The 13,778-nt window shown below is 47.9% G+C and overlaps 1 protein-coding gene across 7 annotated transcripts in view; it reads right to left on the minus strand.

Moving 5' to 3' along the window:
* Positions 1-13,778, minus strand: part of SH3PXD2B (SH3 and PX domains 2B) — a 114,220-nt gene that overhangs the window by 37,811 nt on the left and 62,631 nt on the right. For all 7 annotated transcript variants that reach the window (XR_004525944.2, XM_033853564.2, XM_033853567.2 and 4 more), the window contains 2 exons: positions 9,900-9,991; positions 1,653-1,678 (listed from right to left, as the gene is read on the minus strand). Coding sequence is in view for 6 of the 7 variants with exons in the window: in XM_033853564.2 (XP_033709455.1) it covers positions 1,653-1,678; positions 9,900-9,991 (118 nt within the window). In the remaining variant the exon portion in view is untranslated. The remainder of the gene's footprint in view (positions 1-1,652; positions 1,679-9,899; positions 9,992-13,778) is intronic.

Below are 13,778 nucleotides of genomic sequence, written 5' to 3' on the forward strand. Positions count from 1 at the left end.
ACAGGGAAATTCTGGAGCGAGATAAGCCTTCGTCAACTCAGAATTCTCACACAGAAATTTCAGGGCTTGGGCTGTCAACCTTAAATCCTTTTTGAATTTAATCAAGGAGCCTTGTTCTAACATAAAGGAAGTGTTCAAAGGTCAGATAAAAAAATAAGGCAAGTCCCAGCATGGGTTCTCAGTCTGAATGAAGAAAGATGCTATTTTCCACCCAGTCGAACTATAAATAAATCCATCCCCCATCATTGCAGGTGAACGATGTAACAGTGGTCACCACAAATTAGAGCTTCTTCTCTCTTTTCCAAACCAGTCCCCTCATCAAGCCCGTCCTGACTGAATGCTTTTGTTTTCATAAACCAGAGCTGTCTGTTTCCTCTCTCCCTCCCACCCGTCCCCTCCGGGAAAGTCTCTGCACACTCAAAGCCAGAAACTCTGTGACCAGACGAAGACTGTCTGCTTCTCTTCTCCTCTCTGCTCTTTTCTAAGAAACATATCATTATCCCCAGGGCTCAAGGGCTATTTGTAGCTTTAGCAGGATGCCACGGGTCCGGCCAGTACCTATTAAGCTAGAAAGCAGAGCTGTAAACAGACTGGTTGGGAAAAGACCGGAGTTCACTCCAGATGCCATACCTTGAGGCGAAGAAATCCAATTCCTCTCCACTCTTCCTTGCAGGAATGGCCTTGGGGCCCATAAAGCTGACCACAGGCCTTGTACCCAGGGAGCAGTAAAGGGACCAGAGTTGTTGAATTTGGAATTGTTGCTGATGCTGGACAAGAACACCTGGGTGTTCTGAATTAATAGCAGTAGCATAAAAACAGCACAAACACGTGTCTCTTACAACATGCCAGGCACAGTTCTCAGTGCTTTATACATATTATTATGAATCCTATAATACTCCTACAAGGTAGATTACTATCCTTATGCCCATTTTACAGATGATGAAACTGAGGCCCACGAGAGAAGGCATCCTTTTCCACTTTTGGAATCTCTGCTTGGCCTCCCCTCCACCCATCCTTATCAACCTCCTCAAACTTCCTGGAGTTCTAGATAAAGAATTTAGAATTCCAGAAAGCTCTGAAGACCACATTGGCTCCAGATGTGGTATGGGCTAGGGCCTTTGCAGATGTGCAGGATGTTCTTGGGTTGCAGGAGGACAAAGCTGGGCGATTGTGAATCTAAGCTTATCAACCCCAGGCCTGTGAGAACTCAAATCTTTCCTCTGTGCATATTCAAATTCTCACCTTCTCTTTTTTGACATAAGGGTCCTGCTGTCCAGGGAATGGAAAGGGTGTTAGGAAGGAAGAGAATTGACTGTGGGGAGAGTGAAGTGAGTATGGGAGCTGCCTGCAAGAGCAGTTGTCACCGCCCAGATCAGTGGCTGATGGAAGGAAGCACAGAGCCAGGCCTGGTGCCGAGGCTGGCAAATGGATCAGGCCCAAATCGACTGTATGCTTGCACCTCCCAGCCTGCACGCCGTCCCCTCAGCCCCGAATGTCTTTCAGAATCCATCCATCCATCCATCCATCCATCCATCCATCCATCCATCCATCCACATCACTGTATCCCCCATGTAGTGCCCAGGGCCTGGACATCGCTCAGTAGGGGTATGCTAAACATCAAATGAGTAGGAGAAAATGGAAAATATTCTTACCAGATTTCTTTTTCCCAACATGTTCCCTGTACAGGAAAGAAAAGGGGTGGGAAAGAGTAATGAGTCAATATCTTTTCTGTATTGCTATGAGTTATTCCGTTAGAAAACTGAGATTTTCCATCCCACAACATCTCCAGTGAATGAGTGTAAAATCCAAGCCAGTCCCAGGGACCTAGACTCTTTAAAATAAAAAAAAAAGAATTCCTTTTAATTTTCTCCCTTTGCCTGATAAGTGCTCTGGTGCCCTGGGGACCAGCATCTCCACTCTATTTGTAGAGTAGGGGGCTCTGGGGAGGAGCTGATAGGCAGCGGGTAGAGGTGGGTATGCAGTCTGAAAACAGGAGTTAGGACCTCACACTGCACTGAGCCTGACGCCCACCTCATCAGGCACGGTGGAGGCCTTGCTGCACTTACGAGCAGTGCCCTGAGCTGTACAATTGGAGCAGGAAGCGCTCGGTGGTGAGTGGAATACACTAAAACCGGGGAGACATCTGGCTAGCAGTGAACCCTGCACATCTCCCTCACGGTGACACAGAGGACACTATTATGGGCTAGAATCCATACAGAATGAGTAATCGCTCCCATACACTTGTCAACCACGTCAGAGTTTATACACACAACTGCATTATGAACAAAATGTTACAAATCAGGTTTTACAACATACTTTTAAGTAAATTATCCCGTTAGTAAAAAGCTTTCCGATGTTATAAAAAGTAAAGGGAGGTGATAGGGAGGTGATAGGATGGTTGGGTTGAGATAGATATTGTGGCAGCAGTAACATTAGCTAATACTACAAAATTCCTAATAAATGTTATTACCCTGTGCTAGGACCCCGCTAGGCACTTCTAGTTCACTCAATTGATACTCATAATAACCACAGGAAATAAGTACTCTCTTGGTGCCCATTTTACAGATGAGGAAAATGAGGCACAGAGAAGTTAAGTAACTTGCCGGAGGTCACACAGCTTGCAAGAAGCACAGCCAGGGTCTGAAATATAATTCACATACCATAAATTTCATCCTTTTAAAGTGTAGAATTAACTGTTTTTTAGTATATTCACAAAGTTGTGCAACCACTGCCATCAGCAAATTCCAGAAAATTTTCATCACTCTCAAAAGAGACCCTGTACCCCTTAGCTGTTCCTCTCCATTTCCATTCCTTCCAGCCCTGGACAACTATTAATATGCTTGCTATCTCTAAGGATTTGTCTATTCTGGACATTTAATATGAATGGAGCCATATAATAGGTGGCTTCTTGTGACTGGTTTCTTTCATGTGACATGTTTCCAAGGGTCGTCCACGTTGTAGCACATATCAGTGTTCATTCCATTTTATGGCTGAATAATATCCCACTGTGTGGATAAACCACGCTTTATCTGTTCATCAACCAACGGGCATTTGGGTTGTTTCCACTTTTTGGCTATTACGAATAATGCTTTTATGAACTTGGTACACAAGTTTTGGTATGGACATATGTTTTTATTTCTCCTGATTACAGATGTAGGAATGGAATTGTTAGGTAATATGGTAACTCTAGGCTTAACTTTTTTTTTTAAGATTTTTTTTTTTTTGATGTGGACCATTTTAAAAGTCTTTATTGAATTTGTTACAATATTGCTTCTGCTTTAATGTTTTGGCTTCTTGGCCCCGAGGCACGTGGGATCTTAGCTCCCCGACCAGGGATCGAACCTGCATCCCCTGCCTTGGAAGGTCAAGTCCTAACCACGGGACTGCCAGGGGAGTCCCTAGGCTTAACTTCTCGAGGAATTGCCAGGCTGTCTTCCACAGTGGCTGCACCATTGTAGACTCCCACCAGCAACATAGGAAGGTTCCGGTTCCCGCACATCCTCAACACTTGTTGCTATCTGTCTTTTTGATTCTACCCGTGCTAGTGAGTGTGAAGTGGTATCTCACCGTGGTTGGAACTTGCATTTCCTGATGGCTAAGGATGCTACACTGAGCATCTTTTCATATGCTTCTTGGCCATTTTTGTATTTTCTTTGAAGCAATGTCTATTCAGTGTCTGATTTTAGAGTCTGGGTTTTTAACCACCGTGTAATAATCTTTCAGTGTAACCTCGAAAGTGGGGGAGCAGGGAGCTAAGCCAAGCCCTGGAGCTTGGGGCTGCCCTCCTGTGTGTCTGGAAGGAGGGGCTGGGCTGGGCCAGTCAGTAGTGATGTCCTCTGGCCAGCCATTACCCAGTGCCACTCAGTGTCACTCTCCTGTGCAGGGGAGGGGGAGGGGGACAGTGGAATATCCCAGCTCACACTTCCTGCCACTCATTGTGGACAGCGTCCCGGTCAGAATGCTACCTGGACTGGCCCGCAGAACCCTCACATCAACCCTTAAGGGTCACTCCATTTCGTACGTGGAGACACTGAGGGCCAGAGAGGTGAGGCATCTCTCCCAGGGGAACCCGGGAAGCCTGGCTGGAGCCTGCTCTCCTGACCACACCCTGGACTGTCCTGTGGGGCAAGTTGCCTCTTAGCTGCTGGCTCCAGGACACACCAGCAAAGGTCTTTTAAGTCTACTTCCACGTAAAGCCCTCTTCCCTCGTTGCCATCCAGGCTGCGGCCTGAGCCATGGTCTGGGATACCTGAAATCCCAGCTCCCATACTACCGCGTACCCCTGCTAGCTGTCTCGCTGTCCTAGCTGGAGCACGGGGCTGAGGGGCAGCAGGGGGCTCTCGGTTTCAAGCAGCAGCTTGTGTGAGCTCAAGCAGGCACGTTATTTTCTGTGCGACATGCTTAGGGTGATCTCAGGTTTACCCAGGAACGGTAGCGAAAATGGTGCTCCTCTAAGAGCACCATTCCTTTCTTTCCTTAGAAACCGCTAGGAAAGACTCCCAGTCTCCATCACAAGCCCTAACTCAGGTCTGAGCATCAGAATCCTGACCAAGGGACCAACCTCACTGAGCACCTGCCCTCACCATTCATTACTGCCTAAACCACCGAGACCCAGCTGAAGCTGCCTGCTGTGGCCCCAAAGCCACCCTTGGGATTCTCAGCACCCTCCTTCTCTCCCTCCCTCCCTCCCTCCTTCCCTCCTTCCTCCCTCCCTCCCCTCCCCCCTTCCTCCCTCCCTTCCTTCCTCCCTCCCTCCCTCCCTTCCTCCCTCCCTCCCTCCCTCTCTTCCTCCCTCTCTCCTTCCTTCCCTCCTACCTCCCTCCCCCCTTCCTTCCTTCCCTCCTTCCCTCCCTCTCTTTTCCTTCAAAGTCCGGCTTAAGGTCAGGAAGGCATCACTAGGTAAGCACCTGCCATGTGCCTGACACTATCACTACCCTTTATGAGCAGGATATTGCCTAACCAAGAGGAGAGCAAGGTTAGCCATGCTCACTTTACTGATGAGGAAAGAGAAGCTCAGAGGAGTCAAGTCACTTGTCCAAGGTCACACAGAGGGGAACACACAAAGAGATTGAAAACTTCCCTTTCCTTCCAGGAAGCCTCTTGGAACTAAATACATCTATTTCAGCAGGATGCTGGTTAGCTTATCTCAGCTGTTACTTTGTGCTTCCTTGGGGTATACAGCCTAGGCTGTGTTTTGTACTTTTAGTGGATGTTCTATTTGTGCATGTGTTTGTGTGTGCACAGGCCACACGTATCCACATGCTCACATGGCCTTTCCCACCAGTATAGAAGCCCCTCTGAGGGCAGGTGCTGTTTTTCTCTTGTATTATTCCTGAAGGAAGAAAGGGAAGTGATCATTAAACACTACAGATTGTGGTCTTTTTTGTTTTTAAATAAATGGAGCAATAAGATTTCTTCTAGCCGGTCAAAAGGTTCTAACCAGAGGAAAAAACTTTAGATTCTCACCACACCACATGCCAAATGTTGAAATGAATTCTAATCGATTTAATGAGTAAATATTAAAAGAAAACACAAAGCATAAATCAACTAGAAAAAATTAAGGGAACTATCTTGTGTCTGAATGGTGACTGTCCTTCTTAGACTGAAAGCAAATGAAAGAAATCACAACTAAAAAATTGGTTACTGGATTTGACTTCACAAAAATATAAAACTTATGTACATCATAAAATCCAGGAACAAGATATAAATGGGACAAATATTTACCACAAATATGGAAAAGGCTAATTCCTTACTATATAAACAGCCTGTACAAATCAATAATAAAAATAGCTCAGGGCTTCCGTGGTGGCGCAGTGGTTGAGAGTCCGCCTGCCGATGCAGCGGACGCGGGTTCATGCCCCGGTCCGGGAGGATCCCACATGCCGCAGAGCGGCTGGGCCCGTGAGCCATGGCCGCTGAGCCTGCGCGTCTGGAGCCTGTGCTCCGCAACGGGAGAGGCCACAACAGTGAGAGGCCCGCGTACCAAAAAAAAAAAAAAAGCTCAATATGTCCACTGGCCCCTAAGGCCCCAAAGGCAGGAACTAGGCTTGTTTTTCTGGACTTTCAGTGTGGATGGCAGTTGTGGGAAATGTTTGGGGAGTTAACACACTTGAATGGTTGACCCTGTCTTTGCTGGTTTTCGCCCAGAGATGTGGGGGAAGGGAGAGCCATCTGGAAGGCCTGAGATGAAAGATTCTGGTCCTCCCATATGAGAACAAGCATCTCCACATGGTACCCACTTCTTCCAGTGATGTACAACAATCAAATGGACCAATTAGCTTCTCTCTTACCATCTCATAAAAGATCGCAGAACCCAAGCACCTTGGCCCTGGCAGCCAAGGAGATGTGAAAACTGTGTACCTACTATGCGCCAGGCACCGTGCTCAGCACTTCACACACATAGATGCAAGCCTCACAGTGATTGTGGGTCCCACATCCATGGATTCAACCAACCTCGGATTGAAAATGTTCAGGAAAAAAATTCCAGAAAGTTCCAAAAAACACAACTTAAATTTGCTGTGTGCCGGCAACTACAGAGCATTTATATTGTATCAGGTATTATAAGTAACGTAGAGATGATTTTAAGTATATGGGAGGCTGTGCGTAGGTTATATGCAAACACTATGCCATTTTATATAAGGGACTTGAGCATCTGTGGATTTTGGTACCCATGGGGGGTCCTGGAACCAACCCCCCTGCTGGTAATGAGGGATGACTGTATTACTATTCCCATTGAAGAAGTGAGGAAACGGATTTACCTTAAAAGTATAAGAACAAAACTCTAACTCCAGGAAACTGGGGAACAGGTCTATCTTTTGAATTATCAAGCATAATACCCAGGGGGGCTCACCACGATTTCAGCCCCCAAACTCCAGAAAACTAGCTGCTGAGCATGTCCTAATTTTCCCACCATTATTTCATTTCAGTCTCCCAATAACCCCATAATGTGGGTGGGGCAGGTGACGTGGTCTCATTTCACAGATGAGGTAAGCGAGGCAGAAGGGGAGGGGAAGGGATTGCTCTGCCCGGATGGAAGAGCTGGCTGTCTGGCCAGCAGACCGGAAGCTCCCTGTGGGCACAGACTGCATCTGCCATGTCATCTCTTTGTCCCCCCGTGCCCAGCTCGTGGGCTTGGCATTCAGCAGGTCCTTGATACCTATTTCCTGAATGGATAAACAACGCTGGTGCTCCGGACCGGGAACAGCGCCGGGTCTAGAATTCCCAGTCCTATGTTCCTTCTACAAGCCCAAGCCAGCCAACAAGTGGGGAACGTGGGGCTGTGGCCACCAGAGAGCATGACAAAGCCCCCAAACAGCCTCCCTGACATGCCGGCTCCTCTAGAGGGCTGGCTCCCACCCTATGTTCCCCAGTGTCCTTCCTTCCTGCACGAAGGTGCCTGGACTCTTCTCAAGCACAGCGGGCTGCCCCTGGCCTGGGTCTCTCCCATCTCTGTCGAAAAGTTGGGCTGATGCCTGCTCGGAGCTGGGGACCCACTCACCACCCTCGCCAGGCAGGAGGCCAAAGACATCTGAGTATTAACATTCAGAAGGGGCGCCTGGGCGGCGATTCTTAACCTCAAGTCCCTGAATGGGGTTTGGCACAATTGAGGACCTCCTGAAACAGGGGGCATTTTTCTCGGGAGAAGGAAGAAAGCTTTTATTGGATTCTCCAAATGGTCCACGATCCTCCCCAGAGTTAAGATCTCTGGGAGGCTGAGACGAGGTGGAAGAAAATCTAGATGTCACCACGAGACAGGAGACAGGCGCAGGGGTGGGGAACAGGCTGCCCAGAACCACTCGGCTTAACAGTGGCCAAGCAACCTTCCTTGTGAAGGTCCATCAACTGGACGTCTTGAACAACGCTGGGAGTAAAAACACCTACAGTTGGGTATCCAGAGAGGGAAAAATACCATGGGCCACCGCTTTTCGAGCACTTGGCAGGTTCCTGGAAGTTTTACGTGTGGCAGCCATTCCATCATCACTGTAATTGTAAGGCTCACTGCTATTCCCATTTCACAAGGGGTGAAATCCAGGCCTGAGGCTACACAGCCCATGAGTGGAAGAGGCGAGATTTGCACCTGGATGTATCCAAATGCAAACCCAGACTCACCCAGACTCTGTCTCTTAAGCCCAGCTGTCCCTTCTGTGGGAGGCACACACACACAGAGCTTACGTGAAGACTCAGGCAGACCTGGGGAAGATCCACCTCGCCTCTTCCAACCCTGGGCAAGTCTCTTTCCTTATTCTGAACCTCAACTTCCTCATCTGTAAAATGGGAACGACAGCTCCTACCTGGCAGTTTTGTGATAGAATGAAGTAGAAACTGAATATGTTAAGCTCCGTATTCTTTGATTCACTTCACCTAGAAATTAAAATCAAAGCCAGGGGCTACCAGCCTGAGTTAGCAGTTTAACCCTGACTGCCTGGGAGCACTGTAGACAAAGGTCCCTTGAGAATATATCACCATGTCTTGTTATGTCCATAAAAGCTGGGGACTGTTTACCAGGCACAAATGCTAAAGACACCAAGAACAGAAATATTAGCCAGGATGGGCTGCAGGCCCATTAGCAGATTTACACTTATTCTGTATCTTTTCAAAAAAAATTCATGTGTTGGCAAGACGTTCCCTTGCAATGTTTTGATTCAAAAGATTTACTGTGGTCCCTTACGGAATGTCATTCCCATGCTTCTGTGTGCTGGCTCTGAGAAGCTGCATTCACTTACTCCGTGCTTGTCACAGGAAATGGTATTTATTGCAATATGTTGACTGTAGAAAGTTTCATCTGTGTGGTAGTTAAACCATTAGTCCTGAGCGATCAGCTCACCCTCTGTGATCTCCGAACTTGATTCTGCATGTAGCCGCGTGTATATATATAAATGGCCTGATTTCATGTGTTAAAGCTCTTTGCTGCTTTCCTTACAGGTCTATTTAAAAAGTAAGCTTTGTGAGTTCACCAGATTCCCTTCTAGAAAGCAACATGAGTTTTTCTAGCTCAACCTACATAAAGTGTGTAGCACGTGAACGCTGAACCGACGTAAGCCTGGGTCATTACTGCTGTCCTGGGCAGTGAGTTACACTCAGAACTCAGAGGACCAGTTCCCACTTCTCCCGTCACAGCGCCTGGCTGGTACTTCTCGGCCCTTCCTGACGGGGCCCCAGTGGATCCCTAACCCTGCCAGCTCTTGCTCCTGTGACTCAGGACAGCCCAGCACCTGTGGTCTGTGTCCTCCTCCCCCACTGCGATTTCTCCATTAGACAGATCCTTTCTTTCTGCAGACGTCTATGATGCCTTTCCCCGAAAAGGGCTTTTAAAAAAGCATCATGCATCAGTCAGTGTTTCACACTGGCACAGCTGTTGGTGCCGTCAGCTCTCGGCGTGTAAAGGCCAGCAGGCGGCTGGTATTGAGATTCTGTGCGATGCGCACTGGGGGGCTGGGGAGATGCACTGCCTGGCATCTGGGAGCGCAGCCTGTCCGCTGCGGGGAGAAGTGAGATCAAACCCTGGCCCCGTCATTCACTATCGATGGGACCTGGAGCAGGTCTCAGTCAGTCACTCACTCACATCCCTGATGGTCCTGGGCACATCTACCTCTGAGGACAGGGCACACAGTCTCTGCCTCGAGGGCTCACCGTCTCCCCTGTTCAGGTATGGTGGGTAAACGCAGGGCATTAGGGAATTCAGTAGTGCACTCAGCCAGCTTCCTTCACCTGTAAAACTCAGCTATGGCTACCTGCAGTCACTACGAAGGCTACATGAAGTGAGGCCCGGCAGGGCCTTCACTGATGTAATCTAGGTTAACTTTTACTTAGCTTTCCTCCCATTCCTCCTGGGGCTGGCCGGCCCAGCAGGAAGGAGGGCTGTGAGGGTATGCTCTAAGGAGATCCACAAACCAACTTACTCTTTGGGGGGATTCAGGTCCTCAGGTCTTGTTTCAAAGAACTGCAGCACCTCATCACACTGAGAAATGTAGGGGGGCAGCTGGATCAGGGCCTGGAGAAGAGACACACAGGTGAGCCCAAAGGAAGGGAAGGGGTGTCAGGAATGCCATTAAGTCAGGAGTCCTCAGACTTGGGCAGGCATCAGGATCACCTGGGGGGCTGGGCCTTACTCCCACAGTTTCAGATTCAGTAGGTCTGGCGTGGGGCCTGAGAATGTGCCTTTCTAGCAAGTTCCCTGGTGATGTTGCCACTGCTGGTTTGGGGACCACACACACACACACACACACACACAGACACACACACAGACACACACACACACACACACACACACACAGTATATATACACACATATATATTACAGGCATATTTGGACAAATAATATGTACATATTTAGACAAAGCAATAAATTGTGAACAAGGTCCTACTGTAGGGCACAGGGAACTATATTCAATATCTTGTAATAAACCATAATGGAAAAGAATATGAAAAAGAATATATAGATGTATAACTGAATCACTTTGCTGTACACCAGAAACTAATATAACATTGTAAATCAACTACACTTCAATAAAAATAAAAATTGTGAACTTCATGCCATGTCATTATTCTTCTACACCACCATCTCTACTGGATACTGGTGTCTATTAGATAAATATCTCATGTTTTATTCAACTAGCTGCTTACCGGTGAACATTTAGGTTATTTCCAACATGTCTGTATGTCCCAACTCATGGATCTGAAGTGTGAAAGTGAAGGGACTATTTTATGATTTGGGTAGAAGTTACAAGTTCCCAGATTAACAAAAGGTTGAAACACCCGGGACGTCCCAATGCCCAAGTCCATGTTAATCTGCCCCCTCGGCTCATCAGTTACAGAAGCCTCATCTCTCCTTGGCCAATGGGCTGGAGGAGGTGGTGAGGGGCACGAAGTGGGCCCAGGCATTTATTATGCTGGTTTCTCTACTAACAGGTATTCATTCAGTGATTCAATAGACATTTTCTTTATGCCCAGCACTGCACTGATTTCTGTGGACACAGGACAGAATTATAGGGTACATCCCATTATGAAAGGATTTGAAACAAAGACATGGCTCAAAATGAATAAAGAGCTTAGTTTAACAAATGTTTACGTAAGCCCCCCTCTGGCACAGGTTCTGAGGATGCAAATCTGAGCGTAGTAGGGTTATTTCGTGCACACACTCTATTATAAAATTCTGTGCAGGGAGAGGGCGAGTGCAGAGGCATGAATTTAAACAACACAGGCGTGCTGTGGAGGGAGGCGGGACCCTGCTCTCTCTGCCGATAGGGCTCAGTTCCCTGGTGCCTCTCATATGCCTTCTTGCCATGCTGAGTGTTGAGTCTGGAGTGGAAGAGACATGTCTTGTATCTTCTGTAGAAGAAGCTTCTAAAAGCTATCCCCTCACAAAGTGATTTTCCAACCCTAGCATTGGGTTATGAGGGACTAATGGAAAGATAGATGGGGGTCTCCAATGTGGTACCTTCTACAACGCTTTCAGAGGTATTTTGACCTGGATTTTTTTTTTCCAAGTTTTAAAAAGTTTTAATTTTTAAATTAAATTTTACCACAAATTTTATTGTGGTAAAATACACATAGATCATTACTGTCTTCACCTTTTCAAAAAAATATTTATTTATTTATTTTTGGCTGCGTTGGGTCTTCATTGCTGCGCACGGGCTTTCTCTAGTTGCGGTGAGTGGGGGCTACTCTTTGTTGCGGTGCACAGGCTTCCCGCTGTGGTGGCTTCTCTTGTTGTGAAGCATGGGCTCTAGGTACATGGGCTTCAGTAGTTGTGGTTCACGGGCTCTAGAGTGTAGGCTCAGTAGTTGTGGCGCACGGGCTTAGTTGCTCCGCGGCATGTGGGATCTTCCCGGACCAGGGCTCGAACCCATGTTCCCTGCATTGGCAGGCGGATTCTTAACCACTGCGCCACCAGGGAAGCCACAGGTCTTCACCATTTTTAAGTGTACAATTCAGTGGCATTAAGTATGTTCACACTGTTGTGGAACCATCACCACTACCCATCCATCCAAGAACTCTTTTCACCTTGTGAGACTGAAACCCTATACCCATCAAACAACAACTTTGCACTCCCCCTCCCCAGCGCCTGGCAACCACCATTCCACTTTCTGTGTGTATGAATTTCCCTACTCCAGGTACCTCATATAAGTGCAATCACACAGTATTTACCCTCTAAGTGACTGGTTGATTCACTTAGCATTATGTCCTCAAGGTTCATCCACATTGAACCACATTGTATCATGTGTCAGAATGTCTTTCCTTTTCAAGGCTGAATAGCATTCCATCCCATGTCTACAACACATTTTGATTATTCATTCACCCCTTGGTAGTCACTTGGGTTGCTGACCTGACATGACCTTTGAGTCAGGCTCTGACTTTAAGCCACTTCCCCTCTCCTGATGTATGACCTGGCCCAATACTAAGGTGGGGAAATCTGTAAGGTAAGTGGACATGTTTTAGTAGGGTGCCTTCCCTGGCCACTGTCTACTTTCTATGCTGTATAAAGATAGGATGAAGGATGCTGACCTAAGGGCCTGGTATTTGTGGCTCACTGATTTTTCTTTTATTAGCCTTGAAGTATCTCCTGCTCTGTAGCAAACCCCCAGGGACCAGACTTTTCCAGGCCAGAGGCAGGGAGCCCAAGAGGGAGAGAGTGGATACATCCCACTTCCCATTTCTGACCCCCTTCTCTTTCTGGTTTGGAGCAGCGAGTATTCATTTTCCTGCTGTCTTGGGGCTCCCTGTGGGTCGCTCTTTCCTCTGAAATCCTGCAGCTCTTGCAGTTGGAACCACATAATGAAGGGGCTGATTATATGCTGGACCGTGGTGTGTCCTGGCTGCTTCGTGGGCAGAAATCTTGCGGCTCCCCCCAGACTGCAAACACGACATTCCCTTATGTTGGCTCAGCACTTGATGGCTCCCACAATGTGTTCGTCTGCATCATGTCATGTCACCCTGAAAGGGCTGGCCCACTTTAGAGATGGTGAAACAGAGGTTCTGGGGAAGTGACTAGGACTTGAGCCCCCCAGCGCCTCCAGCTCCTCTACCCCAGATCCAGAGGATTTCCTCCTGCACCTTCCCACATGCCTTGACAGTGCTGGGAGGACCCTGACGCCTGGTTGAAAGTATCTGCTGGATAAATGATGTGAGGAAGAGGCTTGGCCGTGGCCACGTGGCCCTGGGTAAGCCCTGAGGTGGCCATGGTTTCTGCCTACAGGGGGCCTCTCTGCTGAAATGGGCAGAGACCCCGAATGGACCAGTGCGGAAGGGACAACGAGGCCCATGGAAACCTCCCGACAGTGCCAAGTTCTCTTTAGGTTTTGAGCAAATCCTAGGAGGTAAAAGCCAAACCAAACCCCCAAAGCATAATACAAAGCCAAGCTACTCAAAAAAGGCAGCACCGAATGCTTTGATATTTGCCCCTTTCATTTTGGAACGACAGGCTAACAGCAAAAACATGACCTGGGGCACAGCAATAGTTCTGCTTCTGAAATACCCCAGAATTGTCTCGTGTTTGGTCAGTATGACAAAGAACCGCAGTTCCAAGAAAACTCTGGTTCTGTTCCGCATGGAATCCTGGCCCTTTGGACAGTTGTGGCTGCTCGATGCAGAGGCAAGAGGAGAGATGAGGAGGGCAAGTCCTGCTTGCCTGTGTAATAATGAAGGGTCAGACAGATCCAGCTCCTGGTTCTGGCTCTAGCCATGTCCTATCACCTCTGAGCCTCAGTCTGCTCATCTGTAAAATGGAAATAACTAACACCCATCCTGGAGGGTTGTGCTACAGAACAAGTGAGCAAGTG

Source organism: Tursiops truncatus, chromosome 3 (assembly GCF_011762595.2).
Source record: "Tursiops truncatus isolate mTurTru1 chromosome 3, mTurTru1.mat.Y, whole genome shotgun sequence".
Taxonomy (NCBI): Eukaryota; Metazoa; Chordata; class Mammalia; order Artiodactyla; family Delphinidae; genus Tursiops; species Tursiops truncatus.